Below are 25173 nucleotides of genomic sequence, written 5' to 3'. Positions count from 1 at the left end.
TCCATACTTTGTGGCAACAGCGCAAAGCAAAGCTGGTGAAAGAGAGTGAGAGAGAGTGCAATGTGGGCACAGCACCGAGGCGTGGGCGAGGGGGGCCTGGCTCTGGGTGTCGCAGCTAAGCTAGCCCAGCTCGTGATCAACATCAATCACCCATCCCCGTAACGATGGTGGAAACCCGTCGAAGAAGCCACACACAGAGAGAGACCAAGGGAGAGAGAAAGAAAGAAAGAAAGAAAGAAAGAAAGAAAGAAAGAATTAGAAAGACAGATAGAAAGAAAGAGGAGGGAGGGAGGGAACGAAGAAGAAGATGCGAGATCCCATCCCAAGCAAGCCCCCCTCCCTCATCGCACGGACCCCAATCGTGCACATCGAAATCGGACGGCCCATGTGCGCCCGGGGAGGGGATGATTTCTTTATATAGCGCCTAGGGGGGGTGGGGGAGGGAGGGGGGATTCACTAGTCACTATTACCGGTAAGCGGACTCGCTCGCTGGCCCTGCACTCTCAACGTGAAGATCGGGCGGCAAGCTTGGCTTGGGCTCGGATCGGCTCGAGGCGAGTCCACAGGCATCGCAGACGCCCTTCCCCGCTCCTCTCCCCCTCTCCCTCCGATCATTGCGACACACGCTTCCCTCCCTCCCTCCCTCCCTCCCTCCCTCCCTCCCTCTCTCGCCATAGCCGCTTGCTTTCTCAAAGGGGATGATGAGGATGATGATGGCGATGATGATGATGGAGGAGGAAACACAAGATCTTGTGTTTTCGGTGCAATGCTGGTAGGGCGGAATTGCGTACCGCAAGAGAATAGCTGCTGGCGGGCGTGCGCTTGGGTGTTGATGGCTTTCTTCGGTTCCTTTCGGGGTGATGATGACGCCTTCATTTATGTGACGCCACGGAAGTGCATCGTGTTGTTAGACGGCCTATGGAAGTCGTGAGAGATAGGGGAAAGGTGGTTCTCTGAATCCACGTTGCATCGGTGCTGAGAATCTCAGGACGGGAGCGTCGTGGTTGCTGTCTCTGGTTGCGCGGGGGGTTTTCGGAAGATAGCCAGTACACGCACTTTTTGTGTTTCATAGTTCTGGAACAACGAGGAGTGCGGGCGCGCAGATCTACTCTTTGGTTGTGACACTTTGGGTCACTTCTTTACATTTACTAGGTCAGTTTTCACTTCGGTGGCACAGGGAATGTGGCTGCTTCCACGCACCCTTGAGACATTGGATCTGTGTCGGTAAGGTGTGCGGCGCTTTTGTTTACGATAGCAGCTTTTGGAATGCCGTGTCGCTCATTATGACGGAGGAACTGTTGTGTGCGTGAACACATTTTAAAAAAGGGAAATGAAGTGTTTTGAGTCTTCAAGCTGTTTTATCTTTCGCATTTGAAGGGGCTTTGGTGCTACTACAGTCTTGGATCTCACCTTTTGGAGTGCTGTCGAAGCGAGTGAAATGATGTTGATCACTTCGACTATGGGATCGTGGCAGTAGAGGAATGTCTGGCAAATTTTGTAGAGTAGGGGTTCTAGAAAAAGTGTGCGAGTGCAATGTGGCCTTTGAATCGAGGTAGAAGCTGTCTTAGTAGCAGCGCGGGAAGTTGATGTTGCGATTCTGAGTTTTCGTGGCTTGTCATTGAACAGGAGGCAAGAAACCGCGGGGTTTACTCCATGTTCTATAATTTCCATCTCGAGGATGTCCGCGATCCAAGTGAAGACATGTTCATAACAATGCTCTTATTCGTTGTATTTGCTGTGAATGGATGATGTGATGCAATATCATTCTGAAATGTGGAGGCTTTTTGAATGTTTCTACCATTTGTCAAGCATCCAAGGGCGTACATATTATAGGTCAGTGTGCAACATTGCTCAACTACAGACTACAACGTAGGGCGCGAATGGAGGATAATAATCCTCGTTCCTTGCCTGCTTTTATCGGGAAGAATGGACCAATGTTACATCATTCATGGCGATCTGGTTCGGCTGGAAGAAAAAATTAAGAGGAAGTTCACTTACTGGTGACCAGGACGAATTTATGGGAGTATCCAGAATGGAAAGTTAGTGTTGTTAGGATAGGAGACACAACTGGAGCTAGAACGTGACTGGTGCTATCTTGTTTTTTGCTCATCCTTGGATGGGAATGTTAGTATGAAAGGTTTGCGTTGGTAACCAGCGGTGCTTGCGAGGTGACGTTGAAATTGTTCCTGCAAGGCCAGACTTCTGTGCCGAAGCAAACCTGATCGTGTCTCGGTTGCTTTGAGGCGCGTTCGACGTCTGTGATACGAGGGAGTTACTATGGCTTTAACCAGCATGGATTCTGGCAAACTCAGCGGGCGAGATTATTTTTCAGACAGCGGCAGAGATTATGAAGGTTTTTCGAGCCTCTCCATTCATTCTTCGAGAACGGTGAATCCACAATAATCCCTCCCCTCATCTTTGCGAAGTTCGAATCTTGTAGTAAAGTCAATGACTCGTTTTTTTCTTTTTTCTTTCTTTCTTTCTCGACAGTTAGACCTTCACGACGAGTATTTATTGTGAATTAGAGCTTGTTCAACTAGTGCGAAGATGAAAACGTATGTGAACTACCTGGATAAATTCTTATAGGTCGCATTACATGGCTAGTGGCTTCTGCTGCTTCATTACGGCTTTTTGTATTTCACCGGTATTTGTTTCTCTTATCATCACAATTGTGATTTCGGTCATGCGGCATGGCACTGTTCGTATTCGTTCATTCGAAACTGTGCTTAGTCTGCATCTTGACGGAGCATATTATCGCTAATCTATTCGCATATTCGGGATGTTCTCATTTGCTGATTAGCCCACACGAGACTTGCTCGATTGTAGAATTCCAGGTCATCTACGTTTGTCTGATTAAGTTGCGCTATCATACTAAGTGGAATATGTCCAACAGACGAAGGATATATCGTGTGACAATTATGTTTGATTGTGGATATTTTCTGGTATGAAAAGTGTCTTCTATCTATGACGTTCTTCATCAATCTGGGAATTACTACGTTAGTTGAACTTTTAGAAGTCTTTGCTTCGTGAAAAGGCCTGTGGTTGTTAATCATGCTTGATGCGCCGTCGAAGCTGTCGACCTTTGCCGCAGCTTCGGCGTGGATGTGAGGTCTATGTTAACGGGGTGTAATCGCTTTAGTAGTCAGACTGTTTCCCGAGCAAGCATTTTCTTACTGAGTATTTCATCTCTGTTCAATGGTGTTTAGGGCGTGAGTGAAAATGGAGTTAACGGGCAGCGGTTCAAGCGCATCATACACCGATCATCTAGTCAGAGCCTGGATTTGGACCCTTTGGTAAGAATATTATAACGAATTGACTTGGATTTCCATAGTCGGATACCACTGATGATACTTAGGTCTTCATTTTTGTAGCAAGTAACCTCTTTTCTAATGTTCGTGCTTTTGGATCGTTCGCATTTGACTGTGGAGGTGGGTGGTGCAGCTGAGCGGAAATTTGGACAGCTGGCCTCATTTGAAGGAGCTATTACAGAGTTACAAAGCAGAGTGGGTTAAAGACGACAATAAATATGGGCGTTACGATGCTGTACCCCCTCCTGCATTCGAGCCACAAATCTTCGAAGGCCCTGATACAGATGTTGAGACAGGTCAGCTGGGAGGAGAGATTTCTCCCTTTTAAATCGATTGCATTTGTACTTGAAACTTATTTTTGTTAATATTGCTGTCTCTATTCTTCTCTCTCAGTGATTGATTTCTGTACCGGGATTTTCGTTTTCGCAGAGTTGCGTCTTGCAGCAAGGGGCCGGGATGCTGAAGAGGAAGAAGTCAGCACATCAGGAAGGCTTTCGTTAAGAAGTGATCCAGATGCTGCATATGTGAAAAAGGTTTTCAACTGAGGGCTAGATTTGATCAAAAACTCGTTGGTTTCTTTTCGGTTGTATTTGCTACTCAGAATCTTAGAGCTGAAGTTCGTGTACCTCGGTCTTTAACTTAAGCAGTTTTTCTTCGGAGTGTGTTTAGTTCGTCATTCTTAGTGGGTTTTGGTGTTCGATGCCCGAGCCTTTTATGTCTCTGTTATGTTAACGACATTACTTACAGCGAATGTTTCGCCTTGCAGCACTATGGAGGGCCTCCTTTACCATGCTACTATCCTGTTTTCAACTGGCATGTCGAGAGATCCGCTGTCTACGGTCAAAGAACACCAGAGCTACCACCTTCACTCTCCACGAGGTTGTCAGTAGCATTTGGATTTAAACTGAGGTCTTTTTTGGACTCAATTTGTTTTGTTCGTTTGCATTGTTATGGAGGGGGTGTAACTCTTATACGGACCCGTCTTGGTTGTTGTGCTGCAGTGGATTGAAAATTTCAGTGAAACTTGTATCGCTCACAATGCAAGCTGGGCTTGTTGGTAAGTTCGGTACTAAAAGATCGCATCTCAATAGTTGATAACTATTCTATATTACTAGAACCCCATGTTTGTACATGATGTAGACGTACGGCTTCAAGTTTCTGGTGGTTTGTGCAGAACCTGTCTATGGAACAATGTGTCTGTACAACAAAGAGAAGCGCGAAAAGCTTTCGGAAGATTTTCATTTCAGATTTCTTCCCTCAGAGTTTCAAGATGTACGATTTTTTATTTTTTTAAATTTCTTTTATCTTGTCATGAATAAAATCTACCCGCATGAGATTTTTTTATACTAACAAGATGGTTTTTATCATTTTAATTTTTAGTCATGAAGTGCATTCATATTCGATGATCTTTTGATAGGATAATGGTGGAGGTCAGAGGAGTGTGCTTTTCTCATTGGAAGCTGGTTCACCGGCCATATGTTTGCTCATTCAATTGGAGAAGCATGTGACTGAGGAAGGAGGAGTCTCTCCCTCTGTTTATACTCGCAAAGAGCCCGTGAGTTCACAGATTTAATCTCGATTCCCTTGTTCAGATTTTAAGTCATGCCAAGTCAGTCGTTCAATCTGTATGCGCATTTCATATCAATAAAAAAATGCATTTCAATTTGTGAAATTTGTTCTGATGAATCTAAAATTTGTGAATCTGAATCTGAATCTGAATTATCTTACATGAATCTGAATCTGCAGTAATAAGTTAGTTTCGATTTCAGAATTCTGATATTTTTTCGTGTATGTACTTCAGGCATTTTTATCAGAGAGAGAGAAGCAAAAGCTGCAAGTCTGGGCACGGGTGATGCCTTTTAGGGAACCTTTCGCGTGGGCCACTGTGTCGCTCTTCGATTCTAGTGTGACAGGAGGAGTAGGCGGTTTCACCTCACCCAGCAGTCCATTACCTTCTAGTTTATTGGGGTCGGGCCTGATGGAAGCAGCTGTTGACATTGACGGGCAGTTGCTTACATCCGGCGATTCTAAGCACCATGATACTAGACAACATGAGCCTGTCCTTGTCGATGTTCCTGGTCTTAATCGTGTGAAGGAGAACTATATGGAGGAGACTCTGCTGGTGTGTACCGTGTAAACCACTTTGTGTTTTTTTTCATTAGTTGTAGTGTTGTATCTTATGATTTTCCATCCGATATTATGTTCAGCATATTGTGGGATGGCTCGATTTTCTTACATCCGCATTTGCGTTGACGCACAGGATCCGAAACGTTTAGCGCACAAACCCGTGAAGGCTACCCTGCGTCTTGAAGTAGAAAGGGTATCACAAGATGAAGTGGAACAAGACGCTATATCTGAATGTGGCAGTTTTAGCAACAGTTCAATTGAAGGGGAGGGTAGAGAAGCCTCATTATCCAGGCATTTACCGCAGGCTTCTTCTGGTGTATCGAGGGGAGCTTTCAGTGGACGTCCCAAGTGGAGTTCCATGGACAAGCGTCGACTTGCGCATTCCGCTAGCGCTAACAGCTTCGAATTTCTGCGACCTCATGTACATCTCGTAACTCTAGTTGTCATCTTGTCGTCTGCAATGACTTTGACTACTAAATTTGGTTTTGCTTAAGTTTCGTCGTAGCAATGCATGACGACCTCCAGTGGATCTCCTTGTTCAGAAGCTAATGAGTAAATTTGTCGATTTTGGTGATACAGTTCAAAGCTATTGAGTTTCGAACCTCGAATAGAGGCGACCTTATGTCCCAGATGTTGCATTGCTTGTATATATATCCACAAACTTTGAATCTCAGCAAGAAGCGAAATTTGTTTGTACGTGTGGAGCTTCGTAAGGACGACTACGATATTCGAAAACCTCCACTAGAAGTAAGTTCTTGTCACTGAATACCGCACATGCGTGTTCATAAGCAAGGAAGCGAAGGGGTTCAGTATAAATGGGTTGGGAAAGTATCAGACTCGTCACTCTTGTCTTTTGTGCCTTGGGTTGGAAAAAGGCTTTCGCTTATAATATCTCCGCAAGGAAAGCCAGATTTTTGAAGAATTTGATGAAGAACAGAATTCGTTTCTAAGTTGATACTTTCTTTGATTTGTCGTTTTCTTGATTTCGTCCATTGACTGAATCCATGAAGCGAATCCAGTTGGTTTGTTCTTGAAAAATGGCTTCCTTATGTTTTTTCTGATATTGCAGGCTCTTTATCCAAGAGATACTGACAATAACATGCAAAAGTACGGTCATTCTCAAGTTGATATCAACTCTAAAACTCCCCATTTTCACGATGAATTCAAGATTCGCCTTCCTGCTGTGATCACTCCACAGCATCACCTACTTTTCACCTTCTTTCATGTCGATCTTCAGATGAAATTGGAGGCTCCGAAGCCAGTAAGTCAAATGTTTCTCACCTTCCATCCCCCTTATGAAGTGTTCGTGTCTATTTGCCAAGCATTTGTGCCTGTGATTTAGATAAATTTCCATGAGCACTTATGTGCTGTGTTTTCGTTTGAAGTCTCGAAATTTCGCTCTTTTTTTCATCCATCCTGTGATTTACTTACTGTGATTGTGAAATTTTGCTTGTGTCCCAGGTTGTTGTTGGATATTCAGTTCTTCCTTTGCTTATTGGTGTCCAGTAAGCCTTTAACCCTTCTATTATGCTCTTCTGTCTTAGCATCTGGTTTGTCCCAATCTATCGGATGGACATGCCTGATCTATCCTTCTCTATTGTATAATAACAGTTTCTCTTCTTTTCTCAGCTTTTTACCGATTGTATTCTCCAAGACTATTTGCTTCTTTCGACGTATGGACTTCTCGATTCAAATTCATGAAGTCCGCTCAATGTGAGGTTTTGTGTGGTGCAGGGTGCAACGGCTAGATGGTACTTTACCCGTAGTAAAAGAGCTCCTCCCTCATTACTTGGAGGAGAGTGTTAAGGTTCCAATTCTTATCCTTCTATTATGTTATGATTTTGTGGATGAAATCTTTGGTCATATAACTTAGCATCTCTTTGCTATCTTACTTAAGTTTGACGAACTGATATGATCTAAACTCAAGTCTGTTTTTCTCTTCAGGAACAAATGGAATTACTGGACGAGGGGAAAGCAGTTTTCAGGCTTCGTTCCAGATTGTGTTCATCTCTTTACGCCGTGAATGATAAAATCCGAGATTTCTTTGCTGAATATGACAGATATGTCCTTCACACAAATCAGCCTTTGGGGAGTGAGCTGTTGGAGGTAGGATTTTAATGCTCAGTTGTGAAGAACATATAGTTTAGCTTTTGATCTGTAACAAGCGGTAGAATTAATTTTATGATTATTGCATGTATTCTGTACTTTTGCATTACGTAGCTGTTGATTTATTGTATGTTAACAATCTTGTGTGCATTTGCATCTTGAGGTAGAACATGCTCCTGAATCATTTTGGTCATGTATGTCTGGTGAAATTGAATCTTTTTGACGACCTATAGTGACTCATTTTACTTCTCTACACGATTGGAGTTTAAGTTCTTTCCCTTTTCTTTTTAGTTTGAATTTCATAAAAATTGTGATGCTGCTCAATGTGCAGGCAATTAATGGGTTGAAGCATGTTGAGCCATCAGCCATGTTGCAGTTTCTGCTGCCTTCACTGAACATGTTACTTCGCATGATAGGTGACGGCGGGGAGACTCTTCAGGTCTACCTATCTTTCTTTACTTTTTTTTTTTTTTTTTTTTTTTTTTTGTTTTTTGTTTTGTTTTGTTTTTCGGGTGCCTAGTTTGATAACGTCTTCGATACTTTTGAACTTCATATTTCATAATGCCATATAAGGGTTATAATATTTTTGCGTTTTGAACCTCTTGTGATCTTTTGTTTGCTTGATCTATTTGATAGGTTGCTGCATTCCGGGCAATGGTGAACATCATCTCAAGGTTAGATTTTTCTTTCAGTGCTTATACTCCTCAGAACTGCTCGTTATCTAAAAGTAACTATCATCGGTTTGACTTTATTCTTATTGAAGCTGCATAATAATGCAGTAAATTAAAATGCACAAAAAGACACCGATTGAGTTAATCAATTTCCGGTGGTTTTGTCGTGAACTTCATGTTTTTCAAGGTTTTCGTGAACCAAGGGGTGTCGATCGTAATTCTTCCTGATATGTCTGAATTCAGTTATACTTTTCTGGCATGAATGTCCTCGACATTTCTGTAATGAGTGGTGTTGCTAAGTCCTCCTGAAATTGGTTTAACTAATTTGCAATGTTCTTTTTTTAGCAGGGTACAACAAGAAAGTTCAGATGTAGGAGCAGACCGTAACAAGTATTTGGTGCAATATGTTGATTACTCCTTTGATGATTTTGGAGGTGTTTCCGAACCTGTGTATCCAGGCCTTTGTAGTGTCTGGCGTAGCCTTGCTCGCAGTAAGGTGTGCTATATTTCTGTTGCGTCATTCCAATCCTTATTTTCTACATGTGTGTTCTTTATTCGATTTATGATCCTGCTTAAGTGGTCTTTCAGTGTTAATTTGATAGCGGTTTTGTTGTAAGTCATACCGTGTGGTTATCATATTAATAATATGACTAAGTTAGTTTGAAAAATCAGCACGACCCATTCTTGCCCATGTATGCTAATTGGCAATTGTCGATTGCAGGCAAAAGGCTACAGGGTAGGCCCTGTCTACGACGACGTATTATCAATGTCATGGTTTTTTCTTGAACTCATTGTGAAATCCATGGCACTTGAGCAGGCCCGCAAGTACTCTGAGAATCTTCCTCCCGGTACTGAACGTCTTGAATTTCGGCTTAAAACTTTTGTGGAGTAGCATGCCATTAACGCAGCATTGAACCCACCTTTAGATCAATGTGTGCGTATACACTTTCAGTTTTCGAATTTTTCATTCTTTAGGTCAATAGAGCATTGTCGGCTATGAGCATTTTTTGCATCGTTTCCGTCGTACTTTCGGGTGTACTTTGACATCGCTTGACTGTTCCTCGCAGGCGAAGATTTACCGCCTTTGCAACTTAATGACGAGGTCTTGAAAAGTGTTGGCCAGCTTTATGATTGCTTGCTTACAGAGGTCTACGACCGCTGTAAGAAGGGTCTAGCACTTGCAAAACGTCTGAATAGTAGCATAGCTTTTTTCTGCTATGATCTTCTCTCAGTGGTTGAACCTAGACAAGTTTTTCAGCTGGTGCGTCCCTGTGCTTTTGTTATGTTTTTTTCGATTGACTTGGTATTGATTGTCTTAGTTGGGAGAAAATGGACTGGTTGTGACTTTTTATCCTTTGAAAGTGAAAGGTATTTGAATTAGATAACTGGTATTTCATCTTTTTTTGTGAAAGAAAGTTTGACCTCTACATATTCCTGTTTTTTATTGTTGTTTTTACCTATTCAGGTGGCGCTGTACTTTGATAAATTTAGTGGTGCCTGTCAATCTATGCTGCATGAGTGTAAGCTGAATTTTCTTCGCATCATTGCTGATCATGATCTCTTTGTAGAGATGCCTGGTCGGGATCCTTCAGAAAGGTACAGAAACCATCGTGATTGAAATTCATAATTTTGCTTATTATACACCGCTGATTCTGATTTATTAGTAGATGAACCCTTTCCTTTGATGCCCACAATACTAATTTTTCGAATTGACATTGATGGTATTATGCAGAAACTATCTCGCATCTATATTGATGCAGGAGCTCTTCATTACTTTTGACCATGGGGATACCATTTTGAAAAGCAAAGTATGTTCAATTCTTGTTTGTCCTTCTGTTGCGGAATTTTATCATATACAGATAATGTGGTTGAGTCGGACTACCCAACAACCTAGAGCATTTCATCTGTACCACTTCGACTGAAATCTTTGGCTGTACAATCTTATAGTATTGCTTCTTAATTTGTTGATCTTTTGTTGTAAGTAATTTAATTGCTTCACGTTTCGGTTTGAAACGTGGACGTACGCGTTCAAACTTGCAGCAGTTTACTGATTCCAATTCATGTTTGGAGTTGCGCAGGCTGCTCGGACTCTTGCTGTCCTCATGGCTAAGCACGAATACGATGCCCGATACCAAACTTTGGATGACAAATTGTACATTGCACAACGCTATTTTCCATTGATCACTCACGTAAGCTGTCCTCTCGTGTTGGCGTTACAGAAGTAGGTTGAATTTTGTTTTGTTTATTTCTTTTTTAATGTCGCCAAATTTACACGCTCAATTTGAGTCCAGAGTGGAATAGTAGGTAGTACCTTAGGGTAAAAAATCCAAACAACTTCCCTAAGAGCTTTAAAGTTTGAAATACAGATTCTCGAGGAAATGCCTGTTTTCTACAACTTGAATCCTCCGGAGAAGCGCGAGATATTGGTGTGCATGCTCCAATATCTTCATCATTTAGACGATCCTACGTTGATCAAGACGTGGCAACAAAGTGCAGCCCAAACAAGACTGTTTTTCAAGTTGCTTGAAGACTGCCAGAATTTGTTTGAGGTCTGGTCTTCAGTTGAATATTTTGTAACGTTGTGATATCCTTAGTGGTCATATTGGTGTTATATCTGCGTTCCTTTTTGACATACTTATTTTTGGCAATCATTGTATGAACACGTATCAGAATGCTAAAATCCTGCACTTTGTTGTTTGGAACTAGCTTTGTGAGGTATTGGCATGCACCTTGTATCAGAGAAGATATAAACTTATGCAAGCTAATACTCATCTATGAACTTGTTTTCTTTATATTACAGTACAAGAAGGCTGGAGCTGATGGGTTAATGGGTGCCATGCCACTGTCTGACCAAGGTGATGGAAGTACCCGGTACACAGAAAAATTATCACCATCTGTTAATTTGTTCTTGGCGGAAGCTTCTCGTCAGGATAGTCGGGTATGCACATCTCATGTATTGAGCTGGTTGATGCAGTCTTTGACATTCACTCCGATGAGTCTAGTTCATAATTGTGATTCCCGCGGCCCGTTCTTTATTGTATGTACTGGGAATTGCGTCCTTCTGTGTTATTTTGTAATATGAATGGACATATTTATTGCCCGTTTGCTGAGTATTTATTTCGATTCTCGTTTATTGAATCTAATAACCTCTTATGCGTAAGTTTTAGTTTTCAATCAGAAACGAATCCTAGTTATTACATCCTTTTTTGGATGTCACTAAGTTGTGCGCCTTCCTTTGTCGTATTGGTGAGCAGTGGTCAAGCGCCCCAGCCACTGCAGACAATGGTAGTTATTTCTGGAAGCGGGTTAGTCCACAAATGAGCTCCCCAACCCAAACATACCGAGAAACTCCAATGCAGGGACTAGGCCCAGGCAACATCCTTGGAAGAACGAGTGCACAACTTCGTGCTAGTCTGCATCCTATGCTACGACACAAACTTGTACGTTTTCTCAAATGATGTTTTATATGTTGTAGAGTTCTTTCGTCTTTAGCAGTGGTTTTTCTGTAGAGGTTTTCGTGTGGACTACTGCATTAAGATGCAACTCTCATTTGCAAATTTCGTTTATTCATTCTTGATGTTTACTTAGTGCGGCTGTAAAAGCATTCCCTCTGATACTTGCGTGGAAATATGTTGGAACTTCAGGAATTGTGGGAGGAAAACCTTAGTGCTTCCGTGACCCTACAGATATTGGAAATTGTAGAGAAGTTCATGGATGCTGCAGCAGGCAATGTGGTAGTTACGGACTATGTCAAGCTTGACTGTATCACAACCATCTTTATTGGCTTTTTAAGCCACAGCCAGCCTCTACCATTCTGGAAAGCTTTTCTGCCAGTTTTCAATACCCTTTTCAAGAGTCACGGGTCAATATTGATTACTCGAGAGAACGACAGGTTTTTGAAACAAGTGGTTTTTCATTTGCTGCGCCTTGCTGTATTCAGAAACGACTCTATTCGCAAAATGGCAGTTGTGGGACTTCAGATTCTAGTTCGCGTAAGTTTTCACCATACTGGTTCCATTTATTATTAGAAATTCGCAACGCCTTTGGCTCTTCTTGCTGCCTTTTATTACTGATAACTGTGTAATTTACCAGACTTAAGTGTTGGCATTTGGGTTTAATCTCCGCAAGGCTGGCTGTAATTAGGCGTCAATGAGTCTATTTCGTCTGTCTTGAAGCTTGTTCTATTCACAATATGAATTTTTTGGAACGAGCTTTGACAAATGTACATTTTCTTGCAGACTTCATTCTGTTTCTTTCAGAACATCTCAAGGCTGAGAGTTATGCTGACTATCACTCTGTCAGAGTTGATGTCCGATGTGCAAGTCACGCAAACAAAAATGGATGGTGGACTTGAAAAGAGTGGTGAAGCCCAGCGTCTTCAGAGCTCTTTAAAACTAATAGCTATGCCTTCTCATAGCAAGGACTTATTGCGTGAGTGCGGTCTTCCCGAAGATGCATTGAAGGCTAGAGTTAACAACCAGGGTGAAGATTTATGGAAGTGGTCAGAAGTTAGTGATTTATCGGAGACTCTTTTGCAAGCACTTGATGCAGCGACTGAGCATGCCTTAATGGTATGTATTCTAACCTTGTATTTTGTCGGAAACGATCGCCTCCATTGCTAAGCTCATGTTTTGCTGTTTTGCAAATTTGATTTTAAGTATGCATCTCTTAATACAGTTTTTTTTTCCTGTTTTTAAATCGGCACATCTATGACATTTTGCAGGCACCATCAATGATGACAGATAAATATTCCACTACTGAAGGGTTTCATGGCCTAGCTTGGGCTTATAGAAACGTCCCAGATTTGCATATTATGTGGCTTTTATATCTATGTGATGCTCATCAGCAGAACCAATCGTGGGCAGAAGCTGCTCAGTGTGCAGTTGCTGTAGCAGGTGTTATCATGCAGGTAAATTGGATGAACCTAGATTGATTTTGGTTTGGATTTGTTGTTCTTAGGTTTGTGTGGTCTGATTTTGGTGCTCTTTCAGTCGATGGTAGTCTTACCTCCTTTACCTGCTAAGCATTCAAATTGAATTGCTGGTGTTTTTTTGATTTACAGTCCAGTTATTTACGAGGACTTGTTTCGTGCTTTGCTCACTCACTACTTTACATTTTTTCCAGGCTATAGTTGGGCAGAAGGACAATGTATGGGGTAAAGATCATGTGGCTGCCCTTTGCAAGATTTGTCCAATGCTTAGAGGTTCTGTTGTTGGTGAGGCTGCTTCTGCGGAAGTAGAGGGTTATGGCACATCCAAGCTGACAGTAGAGTCGGCTGTAAAGTACCTGCAATTAGCTAACAAGCTCTTCATTCAAGCAGAGCTCTTTCACTTTTGCGCTGACATTCTAGAGCTTATTATCCCTGTCCATAAGGCCCGAAGATCATATGGCCAATTATCAAAATGCTACACGTCTTTGTGCAGCATTTATGAGGCTTTACAAGAGCAAGAAGCAAGCCCCATTCCGTTCAAGGACGCAACATACTACAGGGTTGGGTTCTACGGCAAGCAGTTTGGGAAAATGGACCGGAAGGAGTATGTCTACAGGGAGGCACGTGATGTTCGTCTTGGTGATGTTATGCAAGCAATGGGAACCATTTACGAGTCCAAAGTTGTCGAAGGGGGTCAAACATTGCATATCATTCCTGATTCCCGTCAAGTGAGTGACCAAGATCTTAAACCTGGAGTATGTTATTTGCAAATTACCTCTGTTGATCCCGTCCTCGAAGATGAGGATCTAGATATCCGCAAAGAAAGGAAACCCTCGGAAGGAATCTCAAGAGTTACCACACGAGTTTTTGATCGTTTCTTATTCGATACTCCTTTTACCAAAAATGGACGAACACAGGGAGGGTTAGAAGCTCAGTGGAAACGTCGAACAATTTTGCAAACTGAGGGACCTTTCCCTGCGCTCGTGAATCGCTTGTTGGTCATCAAATCAGAGTCCCGTGAATTCTCGCCCATTGAGAACGCTATTGGCATGATTGAGGGCCGCTATAAAGCCTTGTTAGGAGAACTCGAAGAGCATGACCGAATGGATGGCGACCAGGCACCACGGTTGCAAAGTCTGCAACGAATATTGCAAGGAAGCGTGGCAGTCCAGGTATTCTGCGCAGAACGCGTTGGTTGGAATGATGTTCATTTATGGCTTTTCGTGCATTTGTAGGTGTTAAAGCTTACTGGCGTTTTAATTATCAGGAGACGCAGTGTCTTGCTTATTTTTTGGATTGCCGCAGTCTGATCTTATTTCAATTTACAGCAACTAAAGTTTGCCGTGTCTTTCCATTTCAGGTTAATAGCGGAGTTCTTGGAGTGTGCACTGCGTTCTTGTCAGGGGAACCAACACCCAAGCTTCGGCCAGAAGAGCTTCAGCAACTAATTTCTGCTTTAATGGAGTTTATGGCTGTATGCAAGAAGGCCATTCGCGTTCATGCCAGGTTAATTGGAGAGGAAGATCAAGATTTTCATTCAAATCTTGTCATTGGTTTTCAGTCTCTAACAGCCGAGCTTTCCCATTACATTCCTGCCATTTTATCAGAGCTATGATAGCCGGAAGATCAATGTGAGCTTTGCCTAGGTGTGGAAAGTGGCCTCTGTGTTTGACTTGATGGGTTCCCGGAGGAGTCGCAGCTTGCGTCCCAAGGATGGTACAAATGAGGGTTCCAGTTCGTGCATTTCAAAACAGAGCGGTCGTGATTGAAAGCTAGTTAATATCAGCCAAAAGCCATACCATGCATAGTGGCGCGGTGACTCCATTCATGTACAGAGGTTGGAGCTTTGGAGCTGACCACTCGGATGTTTCATGCCTTTTAAAGCTGGTATTCTCGACACTCAAGAGATAGTTCATCTCAGGTGATATTTTCCATTCCTAAATATCATCTGGATTTATACTCAAACGATTTGCACACCAACTGCGTTATTTCAGGCTTCAGAAATGGTATTATTATCTTGCAAGGAGTACAATTTTTAACGATCTGTGGCAATCGAATTTGGGGGAATAGACTCCATGCGCGCACTGGTGTAGTCCCTCAAATGCGGGACTCAAAGATTTTTATGTATATTTTCAGCCCTCAATTTGGGACCATGTCATACTGATTTGTTGTATTCAATAGTTATATAGTCCAATCTGCAAAAATCCTGGAAGAAAAGATCTAGACCAGAGCAAGTTTAGCAGGTGACTACACCATCCACGAGCATGCTTTGGGCAGACGCCCAATGTAACTCAAGGGAGGTACCGTTCTCAGTAAGTGACCATCGCAGGCTCCGTGGCTTTTCTTAACATTCGAGCATGTGGCAGATTTTATGTTCATGTAAGCTTAGACGGGGTAGAACTCGTAACACTCCTTTTGAGACGCGTTCAATTAATACGCCATAAGAAAGGTTGTAACTTGAAGCATCTCCCCTCGCTAGCTCATTTGTAACATTCTTCCTTGGATTTTTCGCAATTTTAAAGACGATTGATTCGTCAAATCTTTGTCAATGCAACCTGTATGATGGGTAAGAAAGTGAATATTTTTGTTGTTTGATCTTTAACAGCTCTCATATGAGTATCAATTTTTAACTTGTCAATGAAAGCAGTATTGATGGCAAATATAGCTTCTGCACTCAATTTTGATGCTGTTATTATGCATCAAAGTAAACCTAAATTGTGTCTTTGACCGCAATCAAGTACTGAGTTGAATCCTCAAGTTGCGTAGTCTGATACATTATCACTAGGAAAAAATAGATGATTCAAGTGCTACATATTTTTCCAGTTCAACGTCTGGTGTGTTCAATATTATCGATGGATGTAAAATATTGTAACTAGTTCATTTCGGTGAAAACACTTCTTGTGACTTGTAACGGAGAAGCACTCAAAACATACTGTTAAGGTTGTGGAAACAAAACAAATAATAATAAATGAGTATGCTTGCTTACCCCTGCGACTATTGAGTTGCAGGTTAAAATACGAATGGTTTCCGTGCTGGAAGCTGACTGTCCAGCCTTAATTCTAGATCTCAGTTCTATCCTACAACAATCATCTATGTTAGATATTAGATGATAAGTAGGGATGAAGCTCCAACATCTTCCCTCTCCAAAATCATCTACGAAGCTTTTAACGAAATTGGCTATTGACCTATGAGCCCTAATTTTATATTTTTGAATGACCCAGGAAATTTAGTTTGCAAATTCAAAGTGAGTGATGTTCTGAGATTGATTCTACAACATTACCGAATTCTTGGGTTGTGAGTGTGCTCTTTTATTTTCTGAGAATGAAGTCGCGGTGTTAGATAATGGTGTTGCAAACTGAGAGCTGTTTTCATCTGCAAGTCTTTTCCAAAACCATTACATACATGGATTTGAAGGTTGTAGTAGCATGGCGTGTTCGTCGCAGGAGAGCCGCTTGCCGAGTGACAATCTGATCCGGCTGTCGGTAGATTTTGACCATTATGCTTCTCAATCGATATCTGATCGATCAAATGTGGCCTTTGTTTCAGTGCAAGTGAGTGCGGAGGTTTTGAAGGAGCCAACAGGTATTGGAGTAAAGATTTGACATGTCGTAAGTGAATTTGTTTCTGAGGATGCTATATTCCAAGAGATTGTTGAAGAGGCTAGAGTTGCGGCTTTCTATTTGTGTGAGGTGCCAGTGGAGCTCCTCCATAAGGTGTTAATTCCAAATCTTATCTGTGATCCTAAAACTAATGATGAGCTATTTTGACTACTTCAGTCATTGAGGTTGGTGTCTCAAGCTTCGGAAGGTTGGATGACAGAGGCTGAAAAATTGTTGTGTCGATGGAGCGGGAAGAGAGTAGTGGTCAGGGTCATATTTTTGTAACTACGGAGTGGAATCTGTTGAGGCTTACAGCTACAAGCAAAGGCTAGAGAAGAAGAGGCAGGGTAGTGCAATTATTTCCAAATGCTAAGATTGTGCTTCTCCAATAAGGATGACGTTCAATCTTGCACTGAATTTTTCAAATAGACCTTGCTCCTAGGATTTGGTGAATATGTCGGCTACTCTGTAAAGGGCATATAAATCAAATCAAACTTTCTTCTTCCATTTCTATTTTCTCCCTTGTCAAGTTGTGATGTGTGGCTATGCTCTTTGTAAGTGGGTTGATATCTAGATTTGTTGTCATTTTAATACTCCCTTCATTGTTGCAAAAGATTGGTATTGGTTTTAATTTTTTTAGTGCAAAGGTGTATGTGAATTTGTGTAGCCAAGCAAATTCTCTAGATGCCATAGACAAGCCCATGTACTCAACTTTAGATGAAAAGAGGGCAATTATAGCTTGTTTCTTTGAAAGCCAAATCATTGAACTTACTTTCATTTTGAATACAAACTCCATTGTCAATTGATTAATTGTCTATCAATTAAGTCTCTTATTCAATCTGAGTCAATATAGTTTGATAAAATTGTAGCTAAACTTGTAAGGTAGAGGACTCTACAGGCTAATGATTCTCAAGATTCTCTTTTTTTTGCTATTAGATATAGTAATTGTGATTTTATCATGAATCAAGTAACAATTTTAATTGAGTAGGAAACATTCGGTCATGAATGACTTAGTTGTATGACCTTATCAACTATGGATTGGTAGTAAGCTGGATCAATAGTATCTTCATGCATATCAAGTGTGAGTTTTAGTTGCTCAATAATGGAAGCAGAAACAATTTGACACCCTTGAAGGCCAAAGTGGCAAATCTCCCATATAACATAGCTCCATTGTGTCATAAATAGTCCTTGTGGTACCTTGATTATTTTAGTCTTGAGATAGAGTGTCATATCACTTTGAAATCTTGAGTTTTGATTCAAGTTGTAATTTGAAATAAGTTATCTATTTGATGCAATTTTCTATGAATAGAAGGTTATGTATATAGAAAACTAAGAAGAAAATCCTCTCCTTATGATAAATTATATAAAAGTTATAGTAACCTTTCTCTTTTGTGAAGCATTAGTTTTATAAGAAAGAAATAATTTTATCATATCAAGCTTTTGGTGCTTATTGTAGGCGAGAGAGGGCTTTATGAAAATATATATATATATATATATATATATATACAAAATCTTAAGGTTATATAATATAAACTTCTTTCTTGAGATTACCATGAAGAAATACAATCTTCACATCCATGTGATAAAGTTATGATTTGTTTTGTGCAAAAGAGCTAGTAGCATGCATATGGTGCTCTACTTGACTATCAAAGCAATAATCTCTTCATGGTCAAGATCTTCTTTTTATTCAAAATTGCAAACTACTAAGTCTATTTTTATTTATTTATTTATTTTTTGCTTAGTACCATTGAGTTTTATTTTTGTTATATACATCCATTTTGTAGAAATTGCTTAATATTTTAGAAAAAGAGAAGTGAGTGATCATGCATTTTTGATGTAAATTGACTTGATTTTGTTGATCATTGAATTCCACCAGCCTTCATCTTAAGCTACTTCTTGAAAAATGTAGGCTTGATTGATAGATCTAAAAGATTGCAAAATTAATTATGGAGCTAAGAAAGGTGCTTTTTAGTATGTTGTGATTGTGTTGGAAGATCATGAGTTCTTTGTTGTTTTAGATTGCAATAATTTGCAAGGTTATAGAATTGTAGGCTTTTATCAGTATATAGGTCATTTATGTCATTATTTGTTGGCCATTTGTTAATTGTGTTGAGGTCAAGAAAGTAAGGAACAAAGTTTGTGAAGATAAAAAATAACTATTATTTGATATGTTCATGCTAAAAGTTAATTTGGCTAGATCTATTTTGTGAAATTGAGTTTCATCAAAGAACACATCATGCGTGATTTGTATCTTCTTGTATGTAGGTAAAAAAAACTTTGTATATATTTGTGGTATCATCCAATCCAAGATAGATTTCAAGATTGGATTGAAATTCTAATTTATTTCTTTGTTAATGATTTTATTCAACAAAACATAAGCATCCAAATGTCTTAATATAGCCAAGGTCGGATTTCTTCCTAATAAAAAATTTAGGGGAGAGTGTGGTCTTAGTTCAATTTGGTAGAGCTGAAGTTCACAAGCTAAAGAATAATATGAGTTACTTTTGTCTGAAGAAAGACATAGACTCTATTGCTCAGAAGCATGTTTCAAACCTTGTTTAATATTGTATGTTTTTTTTTATTTATTTATTTAGATAGCATATTTTTTTGACATATTTTGGCTATACTTAGAAATCAAATAATACCATATTATTGAAGATAATTTATGAATTCAATTGATATGAACTTGCTTCTATATTGAATCTCATACATATTATGCAATACAATGTTTGTTTTTCAATCATTATATGGAACTACCAAAATTTGTAAAGAATTTTATCTTTTGTGGCCATAAAGTATATCTAAGAGTACCTATTGTAATTTTTTATAAATGAAAAGAAATATTTGAAATATATCAATGATTTTACGAGAAGTAGTTCACAAATATCTATATAAATAAGAGCCACTAATTTGATGGCTAGTATAAGGGATATTTTTTAAAAAATTGATGGATTAATTCTTTTTAATAATAAGTAAGGTAACTTTGGCTTCTTATGAAAAAATGTGATATATTGGTTGGTAAATCTTGTGAAGTTAATATAGCTAGGCTTCTAAAACTTATATGTCTTGATTATTTTTGGTTTTGCTTAAAATATTCAACTCAAGTGTTATGTGACTAGTTGGAGATGGTGCATTTTATTGACTACATATTGAATTCACTATAAGTGGATATGATAGAGATAACTGGATTTTTAAGGAATTTACTTAAAATTTTATTTAATTTTTTTAAATTTATAAAGTCCATTTGTTTGATCCAAGGAACATTTGGCTACTATGTGGTGTGATTTTTGAAGGGATGTAATACTAAATTTTTTTAGATTAAATATGTATAGCTTTCTTTAGTCTATTATCTATCTTATTAAGAATATATTTTTGTGTAAAAAACATCTTTTAAGGGTTTTATTTCACTATTGAGTAAGAATAGATTGATTAATCATTTTCAAGCTATCATAGAAGAATGTTTGCTTTAAGATATTACTATGATTCCATTCAAGTGATCTACTTTACTAAAAGTTGAATAATTACCTGAGAAATATGTAGAAGTGCCAAAATCTAATCTATTTGGTTGGCTGATTGTGAGTATTTCTAGTACATTAAGGACATCATTACCACTAAATAAATCTAATTAGTTTAGTTTATCAAAGTATTTCTTTGTAAGATTGATTTTGAAGTTTAATGTAGAACTAACACTATTATTGTAATTATATGTTGGATTATAATTTCTTCTTGAATTATGGTTCTTATATAAATAGAAAGGATTTATGGAGTATTGTTAATAGGGCATTGATATGGAGCCTTTGCAAAACTAAAAAGTATGCTTGGATTTTTCACAATGATAGCAAATGATGGAGCATATCAAAGGTTGGCTTTTAGAATTTTGACAATATGTTATGATTTGTTGATTCTATTCTAATCCAATATACTTGGATGTGTGATTCCTATTAAATTTCTAACTATAGATATTACAAATTTACATAATAAGTACTTCAAGTGCTTAATGAAGTTGTTGAATAATGGTGCTTATTTTTTCTATATGCATCATATTTTCTAGTGCTTGTAAATTCAAAATATCTTTTTTGGATTGGATTTATAAAACTAATTTTCTAAACATGCAAGGCAATAGTTTAATATCATATGTACTATTATTTTATTGAATTGTATCTAGTTCATGGCCTTGAGATCTTGGAAGATGTTATTGATATTCTCCATCAATATAGAGACATCTGATTACTTGCATATATAAAGATACTCCTATTGATTCAATAAGACCATAATATTTAATAGCATATTCATATAAAACATAATACTCAAGAAATGCCATTTTTTTCTTACATAGGCAACATTTATAATACTATGATGTAAGTTTGAAACTAGGAATAATTGGAGTATTACTTTTATTCTTTTCTTTTGGTGCCAACTTGTTTCACTTCAAAATGTTTATAATTTGGTGTTTTTTTGGTTTTTCTTTATGAATTAGCTATTATTTTTGAAATGCTCGTTGGTGGTAGAGGTTTGATGAGGTCCCACATGTCCTTTTTTTAAAAAATGTTCTAAAGTGTAATTGCCCAATATTTATAATTCTTTGGTTTTATCAATATAGTCTCCTTCAAATAGATTGTTTCTAGGTTATTCATATTAATTCTATAGATATATATAAATCTTATCATTTGCAAAACAAAAAAAGATGCCAAAAGAATCAAGATGAGAAATACAGATCTGTAGTCAAAAAATAAGCAATGAATGGAAAAAACACTCAAAAGAGAGAAGAACTTCTGCTCTAATATCAAGAGAAAACAAAATAAATAATAATTAAAGAGTATGCTTGCTTACCCTTGCGACTATTGTGTCACACGTTTAAGTACAAATGATTCCCATGTTGGAAGCTAAGTATTTGGCCCTAATTATGGATCTCAGTTCTACCCTACAACAATCATCTATATTAGATGATAAGCAAGGATGAAGTTCCAACAATGATGATGCATTTGTGAGCTCAATATGTGAAGATCTAAGAAGTATCATTGGACATTGCTAAAAAAAAACAAAACAAAACAAACTTTATCAATACAAATATCAATGACTTTTTAATTTAGTGAAATTCTTGCAATAATATGATCTTGGAAGCTAACAGCATAAACTATACATTCAAGAAAGAGAAATCACAATAAAATGAAGTTGTAGAAGACAAAATACATGATATAGGTTTAAATGGAATTTCAAGCATGTAAGACATATATGAAGTTTATCCAAGCCTGTTAAAATTGAATTTATATTAAGCGAAATGTGGGTGACGAGGCTTTGTTTTGCTGAAGCTTCCAAGGCAGCTGCTGTAAACTTAAGAAAGTTAACATCTCATCTTAGATACAACCTTTTGCTCCGACGACAGCCCTTTTTCAAGCTAAATATTGTATTTGATAAACCACAAGGCGGATGTCTATGTCACCTGAGGACTCATGTGAGCAGAGAACATGTGTGCAATTTGCTGTTCCTTTCGAACAGTGTAATTCTCAGAGGTTGCGTAGCCTGGACTTGTTCCCAAACATTGTCCCAACAGTATAGTTTGTGGTGGAATTGCAAGGGCAAGCAATCAGATTTCATTTTCCAATCTTTGAGAAAATGAAACAAAAATGATGTTTTTGGCATTCGTACTTTCAGTAAAATGTGCAAGCCATGACGCACGTGCTCCATTGTGTACAATCCCAAGTACTCACAACTTCAACGGTATCCTTAAGAAAGGGTTAATCATCAGATTTACATCGTTAACAGACTGCTGTAGATTAGGCTGATGCTAACCACCCAAATGACTTGTTTTTTGAGGAAATTATATTCAACTTGCTTATAACATTCTACAAGTGAAACAAGAATCTGAGAAATCCTCGTGTATTTCTGTGCAGTCCGCTCGTTTTGTTTGTGAAAAGTCAATATTGACGTCTAAGTAAACAACAAGTCCACCAGTTTATTTGTCATCCATAGTCTTTTCTGATTCCCAGTTACTACGAGCACCCTCCTTTCAAAATACCATTTTTCTTCTGGTTTTTGCCTGCATCAGACTTTACGTTCGCCCTTTCCTTCATCCTTTTGGACTGGTTTACTTATTCCTGAGATTTCCTTTCCTTTTGAGGTTTCTGTATGCTTGTTTCGAGTTTTTATTTATTGGTTATACGATTTTATTATCTTTTTGAAACCATAAACATGAGAAATATAATTGGCACAAAAATCAGTCAAATACTTTATTTATATTTATATCTATATATATATATATATATATACACACACACATTAAATAAAATTCTTTCAACATGTTATTTGTGTAGAAACATGTAATATATATGAAATTTATAATGTATGATTATAGCTCAACCAAAGCACTTGTAGATTGAAACATAAAAAGCAGTAACATGATTGAAATTAGTTGTTGTTTTTAACAATAGCAGATTTAGTCCTTGGTTATCATATTGAATCTTTGAAAATGTTCGTACATATATTTATTTGGAACTTTACAATCTTGAAATTTATTAACTATTCTTACTTCAAACACATGATGCTTTTAAAAACCTTTTCTAAATTATAATTTTATTAGAATAAATGTAATAGCAGAAGGGTCTACTGCCTTGTATTTCAAATTTAATATACTCATAGAGTTAAAAAATAATCTACCTGAGTTAAACAATACTTCTTTTATAAGAGATAAATGTTTTATTCTTGGTACTTGATACTTTAGAATGTAATGATAACTTTTTTCAAAAGTAAAATAGATGAAATCTAAGATGGCATCTGATTTATTCATGTTTAAGAAAGCTATAACCAAAAAATCTAAAATATGTTAAGCTTATAACAATTACTATAGGGTAAAATTATTTAGTTGAGCATAGTAAGAAAAATATATTAGGCATAAAAAATTTGGATTAAAATAGTAATAATAACAGTAACTCAGAGAAAATTATGGCATACTTATGGCAATAAACATAATTTAAACATAATAAGATTCATTGTCTAAACCTCATCAAAATTGAACCATTATCTATTCTCTTCGTAATTTTGTAAAATAATGAAATTGAAGAACTAAAAAAGTAAAATATAAATAAATAAATCAAAAGACGAAATCTACTGAACGATCAAGACATGGATTTGACAACGAAGAAGAAGAAGAGAGTCATTTTCTGAACGCATTCACACGCGCGTGTGTGTTGGAGAGGCATTCGCTGTGTGTGGCACAGAATTAGGGTTGCGATCATGGAGGAACCCTCACGTGAGATCATGGACTCATCGACGACGACGACAACGACGACCCCTCGGCGAGCAAAACTAAGCTAGATGCCATCGAGAGCTCGCGTCGCAAGCAAACAACAGTTGGGGGCGAGGGGGGGAGATACGATACCAATCAATGGATTCCGGAACAACTTGGAAGCCACAGGCCTGTTGCAAGGTGGGGATGGGTTCGCCTGTGAGAATCTGACACGCTAGTTCACAGGAATCGGACCAGGAAGCGTCCGATCAATCGACCAAATACGTGATGCAGATTCGAGGCCACGCACGCTCAGGAATCCCTTTCAATGGGGAAAGCCACCTCGAGAATGCGCTTTTCCAGTCTCTGTAGCACATCGGCTTTCGAGGAGTCCGGGCCAGCCACGAAATGAGCGCTGCAGCAGGGCGGACGACGGAATTCAGTTATCTCTTTCGCCTGCCAATCGTAAAAATTATTTTTTTCTCCCAAAATCGCAATTCGCGACGGAGCTGCAACTGCTTGCCATCCAGTCCTGTGCGACTCGGGAGATGTAGTCACAAAGATTGACGCTCGGCCCAGTTTTCCTGACTACGTAGGAATCTTCTGGATCTCGGAGATTCCCCGGCGTCACACCGTAATTCTGTGTCCACATTCGAGAAAAAAAAAAAAAAAAAAAAAGTACAAAAAAAAAAGAAAAAAGAAAAGAAAAGAAAGGGTGTCCATCATAATCTATGAACAGGGTGGAGAAGGAAAACAGAATTAAAAAAAAAAAAAAAAAAAAAAAAAATCTTCTCTCTCTCTCGCTATATATATATATATATATATGTATGTATGTATGTGTGTGTGTGTTTATTCAATATCCAATTTTTTTCATTTCTTTTATCACATGATGTTTTAAATTGTGTGTGTATAGAAGCAGTAAACCCATTTTTCAGAATCCTATTTTTGTTTGCTTATTCGGGGGTCGTGTAAACTGTCAGTCTATGAAATCAATGACTTGAGATTCAAGACGCCATGAACAATTGAGTAAACATATCTCGAGAGCACATGCAGAATATAACGTTTGTTTGCAACCCGACAACCCTGCAAAATAAAAATGAAATAAAATCACTCTTCTTATCAATTGAGTAAGTTATTATTATTATTATTATTATTTATTTTTAGAATTGGGTTTGTAATGTCTGTGAGAAGCATATGGGAATTCAGGCCC

General features: G+C 38.5%; 1 protein-coding gene and 2 long non-coding RNA genes across 8 annotated transcripts; 2 read left to right on the top strand and 1 right to left on the bottom strand.

Moving 5' to 3' along the window:
* Positions 1 to 457: 457 nt before the first annotated feature.
* LOC112286556 (guanine nucleotide exchange factor SPIKE 1) lies at positions 458 to 15691 on the top strand. 4 transcript variants are annotated; one of them, XM_024528525.3, is made up of 32 exons: positions 458 to 1152; positions 1627 to 2388; positions 3207 to 3293; positions 3442 to 3604; positions 3738 to 3841; positions 4075 to 4187; positions 4310 to 4365; positions 4483 to 4580; positions 4726 to 4863; positions 5110 to 5430; positions 5569 to 5856; positions 6015 to 6182; positions 6505 to 6696; positions 6897 to 6940; positions 7170 to 7242; positions 7380 to 7541; positions 7873 to 7980; positions 8178 to 8215; positions 8561 to 8708; positions 8934 to 9060; positions 9280 to 9473; positions 9678 to 9808; positions 9945 to 10020; positions 10291 to 10401; positions 10579 to 10761; positions 11013 to 11150; positions 11467 to 11652; positions 11857 to 12204; positions 12451 to 12783; positions 12936 to 13121; positions 13337 to 14314; positions 14503 to 15691. In XM_024528525.3, the coding sequence occupies exons 2-32, from the start codon at positions 2278 to 2280 to the stop codon at positions 14755 to 14757; spliced, it is 5658 nt and encodes a 1885-aa protein (XP_024384293.1). In that variant the 5' UTR covers positions 458 to 1152; positions 1627 to 2277; the 3' UTR covers positions 14758 to 15691. The 4 variants fall into 4 exon arrangements, with proteins under 4 accessions (XP_024384293.1, XP_024384292.1, XP_024384290.1 ...); XM_024528524.3 differs by having other exon boundaries at positions 469 to 1152; positions 8558 to 8708; XM_024528522.3 differs by having other exon boundaries at positions 469 to 1152; positions 4075 to 4190.
* A 528-nt stretch (positions 15692 to 16219) lies between these two features.
* Positions 16220 to 17248, top strand: LOC149988369 (uncharacterized). 3 transcript variants are annotated; one of them, XR_016504753.1, is made up of 3 exons: positions 16220 to 16436; positions 16689 to 16750; positions 16919 to 17105. It is a non-coding gene; the product is annotated as an uncharacterized LOC149988369 (long non-coding RNA). The 3 variants fall into 3 exon arrangements; XR_016504752.1 differs by having other exon boundaries at positions 16435 to 16724; positions 16962 to 17248; XR_016504754.1 differs by having other exon boundaries at positions 16435 to 16724; positions 16919 to 17248.
* A 5295-nt stretch (positions 17249 to 22543) lies between these two features.
* Positions 22544 to 24714, bottom strand: LOC141045798 (uncharacterized). Its single transcript, XR_016504751.1, has 2 exons — positions 23396 to 24714; positions 22544 to 22863 (listed from the first exon to the last, which is right to left on the bottom strand). It is a non-coding gene; the product is annotated as an uncharacterized LOC141045798 (long non-coding RNA).
* Positions 24715 to 25173: the final 459 nt, after the last annotated feature.

The sequence above is a fragment of the Physcomitrium patens genome, chromosome 9, assembly GCF_059467195.1.
Source record: "Physcomitrium patens ecotype Gransden chromosome 9, ASM5946719v1, whole genome shotgun sequence".
Lineage (NCBI taxonomy): Eukaryota > Viridiplantae > Streptophyta > Bryopsida > Funariales > Funariaceae > Physcomitrium > Physcomitrium patens.
Note: the sequence above shows the minus strand (reverse complement) of the source record. Positions and strands in the feature narration are given on the sequence as shown.